General features: G+C 47.0%; 1 protein-coding gene across 1 annotated transcript in view; it reads left to right on the forward strand.

The window, feature by feature from the left end:
* The window catches only part of LOC139639807 (son of sevenless homolog 1-like), a gene marked incomplete at its 3' end in the record, with an annotated part of 29,161 nt that extends 21,238 nt beyond the window's left edge, over window positions 1-7,923 (forward strand). The window contains exons 10-11 of the mRNA XM_071513956.1: window positions 3,291-3,952; window positions 7,862-7,923. Of these exons, the coding sequence (XP_071370057.1) occupies window positions 3,291-3,952; window positions 7,862-7,923 (724 nt within the window). The remainder of the gene's footprint in view (window positions 1-3,290; window positions 3,953-7,861) is intronic.
* Between the last annotated feature and the right edge of the window lie 476 nt (window positions 7,924-8,399).

The following is an 8,399-nucleotide window of genomic DNA, read 5'->3' on the forward strand; positions in this document are numbered from 1 at the left end:
CATATAAATGTGAGCAGTAATACAGAGGAAACAGATAAAATACATAAAGGTGAATGCACAGAATAATAAGAGAGACCTGCAGATCTGCTCACACTGAGAGTAAACACACACACACACACACACACACACACACACATACACACACACACACACACACACACACACACACACACACACACACACACACATACACATACACATACACACACAGCCATGCACTCTCACAATACAAATCTCTTGGAAAGGGTATTGAAACATAAACACTGATTGTGCAAAATGTGCACAGCAACAATAAGAGGTGTACACACACACACACACACACACACACACACACACACACATACTCCCACATACACACACACACACACACACTTACACACACACATTAATCCAGTCCCAGTACTATTGCAGTACTCCTCCCATCCTTCCAACGCCCAACAGGCTTAGTCCCCGTTTCCCTCTGGACCCAAAATAGACCGGGCGTGGGGGCATGGGGGGGTGGAGGGGTGGAGGGGGAGGAGGGGGGGGGGGTTGGCGGGGTCGTAGGTCGCCGACGGGGGGGCTCAGCGGCGTGTTGTGAGAAGGAAGTTGCGTCAGGAACTGGGCCGAGCTGTTCTGCTGTTATTGTTCTCTGTTTGGTAGAAAGAAAAGACCAGAAGGAGGCAGAGAGAGCGAGAGAGAGAGAGAGAGAGAGAGAGAGAGAGAGGAAGAAGCCCGACCGCCCTTTGTTCCCTAGTTTTCAGCGTCACATTAAGGCGGCTCAGCAAACTTTTTGGATCTGTTCACCTGAAGAGGAAGAAGAAGAAGAAGAAGAAGAACGGCATCAGAAGACAGGAGGGACAGATGAGCAGAGAGGAGGGAGGAGGACATGAGGACGTAGGTGACACATTTTCTCCTCTTGTTGCTGCTCCTTGGTGTTTCTCCTGGGGAGACGATGGCTTGTGTCACGGTAGGTGTCGGTGAGAGGAGACGCCGCTGAGTTCAGTGGACAGAGTTGTGAAATCTTTAGTGTGCTGAAGCGTACCGAAGGGATTTACGTCCTAAACTGATTTACTTTTGCTGCTGCTTTCCTGCCTGGAGCGTGTAGGACCCAGGCAGCCGCCCCACAGCCAGACCAGATCAGTCCTGCTAGCTTGCATAAGACCGGCTAAACAGAAGCAGCATCCGGACAGAGCATCACTGCTACCTGGTTTTCTTATGCATTCACATCTGAAGCAGGAAGCGTTATGGATTTGTTGAACTGGATTTGTTGTGTCCAGACTGTAGAGGTCTGAGCTGGACGTCCCGGGCGCTGCGGGGTTTCGTTTGTGTTGTCGAGGAGGAGATGTTTCAGTCTGCTGTCGCCTTGTCCTTCAGAGGAGGCTCCTCCTCGCTCCTCCTGTACTCTGAGGTGCTGCTATGAAGACCTCCTCTCCTTCCTCCTCCTCCTCCTCCTCCTCCTCCCATCAGGAGCGCTGACGCCAGTCGCGGCGTCTGCAGAAAAAAAAGAGTAAGCTGTTTTTCACCGTCGGCCTCATCACCGCTCTGATTGTCTAACTCTCCTTCAGCAAATCTGTAGAGAGGAGAGCGAGAAGCTCACACATCCACAGAAGACTAAACCTCTGAGCTGTGCACCGAGTGTTCAGAACATCAGCACCGCCTTCTGTACAATCCACCTTTCAGTCATCTCAAGGCTTCAGCCTCCTTTAAAGGAATAGTTCACCCAAAAATGAAAATCCTGTCATCATCTCCTCCCCCTCATGCCAAATGAAACACAGGTGAAATGTGTTAGTCCATATAACACACAGGGAGGCTGCAGCACAACTTGGTAGCAGCCTTATCCAAAACAACTGAAGTCAATGGGGACCTGTTCTTTAGAGCTCCAAAACAAAAACAGACAAACAATCACACTGTGAATAGAAAGACCTAGACACCATTATTTGTTGCAAATCAATCAGCTGTAGTTCAGATTTGCACTAAATGATGGTGTAAATATACTGTAGGTCTTTCTGGAACTCTGAAGAACTGGTCCCCACTGACTTCAGTTGTTTTGGAGAAGGCTGCTATGGAGTTGTGCTGCAGCCTCCCTGTGTGTTATATGGACAAACTTCACCTGAGTTTCACCTGGCATGAGGGGGAGGAGAGGATGACAGGATTTTCATTTTTGGGTGAACTATTCCTTTAAGCTTCTTGTCTCCTTCATCTTCATCTTCTTCATGACTGGTGGATTTAAAAGGTGAAATCAGTAAGGAATCAGAGCTTCACCTGATCAGTCGAGTCGGGACAGAGCAGCAGGTTCTTATATTTTGAACACTCGGTGTAAATGTTCTTGCTGTTACCACCAGATGTTTCCAGTTTTTTTTAAACTTGTTTTGTCCTCAGTAACAGTTTGTTTTTCCGTCTTGGTCTTTATCCGTGCCGAGGTTGGAGTTTTCCTGCTCTGACATCATTTCCTCTCCTAGTGTACAGTTCCTCTCAGCAGCGATGCTGGTTTATATAAATCCAAAACACTACTGTCCCACTCACTGGATTTTAACTTGATGATAAACGTGTGTAGAAAATCAAACTGACAACCCAATGATAAGCTCAAGGAATAGTTCACTCCCAAATACAAGTTCACCCCTCTAGCTCCATCTCAGCCTTCTCCCAAACTATTGGAGTTTCATCTTTTTACCGATCCATAAAAGAAGAAATCATCACATTTCTCCAAACAGCTGGTGCAGCTTAATCCAAGTGTTTTGTAGCCAAACGTTTGCAGAGCATTGTCAGTGTGGTAAAATCTAGTGCATGATGAGGTCATTCAGCTACAAAACACTTGGACTTGATGGACTTTTCTGCTTTTGTGGATCTGTAAAAAAAAAAAGCCCCCATTACCATCAGTACCATCAGAAGGCTGAGTTTCCACTGACTTTGGAGTGAGTAGATCATGACTGAATTTTCATTTTGAGGTGAACTATTCCTTGAATGTAAACACACCATTTAAACTGAAATTCATGTGAATTCCTCGTGAGATTAGGCCCGGGTCGCAGCACTAACTCCACCGTCTTTAGCGCGCTCACGATCAGCCGACCAAACAAATCCTCACAGTAAGCAGCGGCTCTGAGACGTTTCCTTAGTAAATCTGTAGTGAAGAATAGACTCGCTCCCTCTGCCGGCTCCACAGAAGGTTCTGGTTCATGTTGACCTGCTGTTGGGTCCTGGACCTTAACTCCATGTTCTCTTTCTGTGTGTTCTCCTCTTCCTCTTCTCTCTTCCTCCCGATGTCTTTCCTCTTATTTGTTCCGTCTCTTTGTCGCCCCTCCCTCCCCCAGCGAGTCGGCCTGTCGTTTCTACAGCCATCAGATGAAGGGGAAGCACCTCGCCATCAAGAAGATGAACGAGATCCAGAAGAACATCGACGGCTGGGAGGGGAAGGACATCGGCCAGTGCTGTAACGAGTTCATCATGGAGGGGACGCTGACTCGCGTGGGCGCCAAACACGAGCGCCACATCTTCCTGTTCGACGGTCTGATGATCTGCTGCAAGTCCAACCACGGCCCGCCGAGGCTGCCGGGCGCCGGCTCCACCGCCGAGTACCGGCTCAAGGAGAAGTTCTTCATGCGCAAAGTCCAGATCAACGACAAGGACGACAAGGAGGGCGAGTACCGCCACGCCTTCGAGATCATCCTGAAGGACGGCAACAGCGTGGTGTTCGCCGCCAAGTCGGCGGAGGAGAAGAACGGCTGGATGGCGGCGCTGATCTCGCTGCAGTACCGCAGCACGCTGGAGCGCATGCTGGACTCGGCCATGCTGCAGGAGGAGAAGGAGGAGCAGATGAGGTTACCGGGCGCCGAGGTCTACCGCTTCGCCGAGCCCGACTCCGAGGAGAACGTGGTGTTTGAGGAGAACGTCCAGTCCAAGTCGGGGATCCCCATCATCAAGGCCGGGACGGTGCTGAAGCTCATCGAGAGGCTGACCTTCCACATGTACGCAGGTGAGACCGAACCCCGACCCCGCCCGACCGCTCACCTGTTTACACACAGACCACAAGCTGCTGCAGGGTGAATGTGCTGAACTGTGTGAATGGAGACAGGAGACAGAGGGAAAAACAACAGAAAGGCTGTGAGATCCAGAGGATGAGTGGAAGAGTGATAGAGAAGATAGATGGTTAGGAGGGTGGAGGATGTTGGTTGGAGGGTTTGGTGTTTCTTCTCTGTCCTTCCAACACCACACTGGGCCTGTCATTGCCCAGGCTGATACTGATACTGGTTTCACTGGTCAGCCTGGTCTGTGTGTGGCCTGGATCCCTTCAGTACACAACCATCTTACTGTTGATCCACTGGTGTCCAGTTTCCTGCAGATAAAGAGGTAAATGCTGGACCCATAGTACAATAATTTAGCTACAAAACTCTTGGATTATGCTGCAGGAGATCCATAAAAGAAGAAAAAAAAGGCAGAAAATCATCAAATGTCTTCAAACAGCTGGTGCAGCTTAATCCAAGTGTTTTGTAGCCAAAGGATTGCAGAGCATTGTCAGTGTGGTTAAAATCTAACGCATAATGAGGTAAATATTGGACTTTTGGAGCCACAGTGCAACCATTTGGCTACAAAACACTTGGACTTTTTCTGCTTTTGTGGATCTGTAAAAAATGCCCCATTAACATAAGTAGTTTGTCAGAAGGCTGAGTTTCCACTGACTTTGGAGTGAGTAGATAATGACCCAATTTTCATTTTGGAGTGAACTATTCCTTGAATGTAAATACTAGGGCTGAACAATTAATTGAAATTTTATCGAAATCGCAATATTTGTTAAAGGTGAAATGTGTCAAAATATCATTTTAAAGTAAATATTGTGGTGCTGCAGAGATGTCCTGGCCTACACATCATATTCTACAGACTGAAGAAAACATCTTTGTTTGGTACAGATCCCCGCAAAAATCACACCATAATCATTTTAATACGTTTTTCAATGAAAATGAGAATAATGATGTAAAAATTATCATTCCCTCTAATATCTCAAATCAGATCAGTCAAAATAATCTTTTCAATAATTTTTTCAAAATCGTTCAGCCCTAATCCAGATGATTCAATCCAAGTCAACTTTATTGTCATTCTACCTTACACAAGCACACTGTGAAGTGAAAATAGATTTTCTTGAGGTCTCACTTCATTCTAAACGAGTAAAAATGAGACGATATAAAATGAAACCATGCACCGGGCAGGATAATGATGAGATGGAGTAAGCCGAGTCCGTTTCACCACCAGACCGCCGGTCTCTCGGACCTGGTTTCAGGTTTCCAGACGCAGCCTGACGTCAGAGAGCCGCGATCTCATGACCTGCCGCTTTGTTTCAGTGTCGCTCCGCTCTGATAACAGCAGCCGACAGATCTGACAAATAAAGTCACTGTCCTGTTTATCTCCGGCTCAGTGCTTCGCCTTTCCTGACCAGTAATTAGATGTTTAAAGATCCGCGGCTTCGTCTGTCTTTCTCTAGCTCCTCTCTCTCATCCATGGTCCTTCTGATGTCACGTATTTGTTCTGGGTGCTGCTCTCTGTCAGTGACTCTGGATGAGAGAAACAGATAAAGGACTTCAGTGTAAATGTCCGTACAGAAGCAGACGTTCAGCACCTTAAACAGGATAAAGAAAATACTTTCCAATCCGTCAAACTGAAGAACTGAGCAGATGATTTCAGTACGAGGTTCCTACAGGTCTGGAAATGTATGGAATATGAATTGGATATTTTCCAGGTCTTGAAAGTTTGGAAATTGCACAAAAAAGTTTGGAAAATTATGGAAGACTAGAAGGGCACTCGGAGAGCACAGACCTCCGACAAGGTTCATGCTATTATTGCTTGTTCGTGAGTCGGATCCGGATCCGCTCCAAAATGTAATGGGTTCTTCCTTGGCCCAGGCTGCACCCTTCCACCAAGTTTCTTGAAAATCAGGCCAGAAGTTTTTCCGTAATCCTGCTGACAGACAAACAGACAAACGGCACCGAAAACAGAACCTCCTTGCTGGAGGTAAATATTGTGATAATGTCCCGATGGACATGATGCAACTACACATTATCTGTTGTTTAGACGCCTGTCATCTCAAATACTCTGGTATTTGTCTGTGAAGGATAATCTCCATCCATGCAGTGATGAGGCAGTCAGTCGGGACGAGACAAGCGTCCAGCTAGATTGAATTAAAGACCAAAATGTTGAAATCAGATCTTGAAAACAAAGTCCGGAGTTCAGAATCTGAACTGTCAGCAGCTGCAACCAGATCCGAGGCTCCGGCCGCTCCGGTAATCTCTTCGTCAGAAAGAATGACGCTATTTTTAGGAAAAAACAAATCTCCTCGTCTCAAAGGTCACGGCGAAGGGGATTCTGGGTAATATTCTGCGAGCCAAATACTTAGCACCTCTCTGTTGGACCACAGCATCCATGAAGGAGCTGCTGAGGCTGAAGGAGTGAAGAGAGGAGAAATGAGCTTCGGTCCTGGCTGCTGAGTTGAAGCAGCCATGTTGGCTCTTAACTAGGGCTGTAGAGACCGCCTCGGTCGAGTCCAGATCCAGATCCAGTCATTGGTGAATCGAGTCCGATTCAAGACCAGGACCGAGGGGGGTCGAGACCGAGTCGAGACCAACACCACAAAACATCTGGATCAAACATCTGGATCATGTGGAGATATGTAGACCTGCAACGATTAATCTATTAATCGATTAGTTGTCAACTATTAAATTAATCGCCAACTATTTTGATAATCGATTAATCGGTTTGAGTAATTTTTTAAGAAAAATAAGTCAAAATTCTCTGATTCCAGCTTCTTAAATGTGAATATTTTCTGGTTTCTTTCCTCCTCTATGACAGTAAACTGAATATCTTTGGGTTGTGGACAAAACAAGACATTTGAGGACGTCATCTTGGGCTTTGGGAAACACTGATTCACATTTTTCACCATTTTCTGACATTTTATAGACCAAACAACTAATCCATTAATCGAGAAAATAATCGACAGATGAATCGACATTGAAAATAATGGTTAGTTGCAGCCCTAGTGAACTGTGGACATATGAGACTGAGCTCTCTGTTGCTGCAGTTTGAGTTTCTCTCCTCTCTGTCTGTTCTGTCATGGCGGCTCTCTCTGCTCATGCTCACTACCCAGTTCTTCTTCTTCTGTTGATTCCAAACAAACCGGAAACGTAAAACGCATCACTTCCTGTGCGGCAGGAAAGAGCGACCAGGCAGCAGCTTTTCAGAACAGACAGAGGAGAAGATTGATGACCAGAGAGAGAGAGAGAGAGAGACACTGAGAGAGAGAGAGAGAGAGAGAGAGAGAGACTGAGAGAGAGAGAGAGATAGTTACTGCTGCATGCTGGGAAAAAACTGAGGAATGATGATGGAAAACCTTCATCTGTCTGTCAGAGGAGGAAACAGACCTGCACACCTGCTGCTGATTGGCTGGCTAATGCGCCTCCTGAGGAAAGGGTTGGGGTGTGTGTGTGTGTGTGTGACTGTGTGTGTGTGTGTGTGTGTGTGTGACTGTGTGTGTGTGTGTGTGTGTGTGTGTGTGTCTGTGTGTGTGTGTGTTTTCAGGCAATTTTGAAGGGGAAAAAGGTGCTCCTGTCTAGACCCCCCTGCCCCATCCAGCAGAGCACAGCGGGGGCAGGACACACACACACACACACACACACACACACACACACACACACACACACACACACACACACACACACTGGTCTCATCTACCTGTGTTGAGGACACAGTGTCCAGTCAAATCGAGACGTGTTAATGACCGATCACAGCTCTTTGTTGTGTCACGGTGTGTGTAAAGATGGCTGCCATCCACTCACTACCAGTGTAGAGACGTTGCATTGCATTATGGGAGTGGCGTGGAATGATCCTGTGTCTCCTCCAGGACACTTCAACAGCTTCAGACCGTCTGCTGTCTGTGAGCAGCAGGCCGCTTACACAGGCCGGGTACAGGAGGGGGGGGGGGGGGGGGCAGGCTATTTTAAGAGTGTGTGTGTGTGTGTGTGTGTGTGTGTGTGCTTCCTGGCTGATTGTTCCTGGATCCAGACTGAAGCAGCTCCAGTCTTTCTCCCAGGACTTGAGAGGGGAAGACAGTGTTTCCCACAGACTGCCAGGTTACTCTGTGTGTGTGTGTGTGTGTGTGTGTGTGTGTGTGTGTGTGTGTGTGTGTTGGGGGGGGGGGGGGGGGGGGGATTGATTGATGTTTCATTTAGCGAGTCCAGTACCTCTGATTGTGTCAGCAGGGCGACACCATGTGGTCTCACACACAGAGAAACTAGAATGTCAAATTCAGATTCAGATTTGCTTTATTGGCATGAATGTCACAACAACAATATTGCCAAAGCATCAAGATTCAATGAAACAAAATAATATTAACACAACATTAAGATTGATACATATTAATTATATATATATATAGTATA

This window comes from Centroberyx affinis, unplaced genomic scaffold, assembly GCF_046629955.1.
Source record: "Centroberyx affinis isolate AG114_WGS23_722 - 3 ecotype Tasmania unplaced genomic scaffold, CSIRO-AGI_Caff_v1 ptg007760l_1, whole genome shotgun sequence".
NCBI lineage: Eukaryota > Metazoa > Chordata > Actinopteri > Beryciformes > Berycidae > Centroberyx > Centroberyx affinis.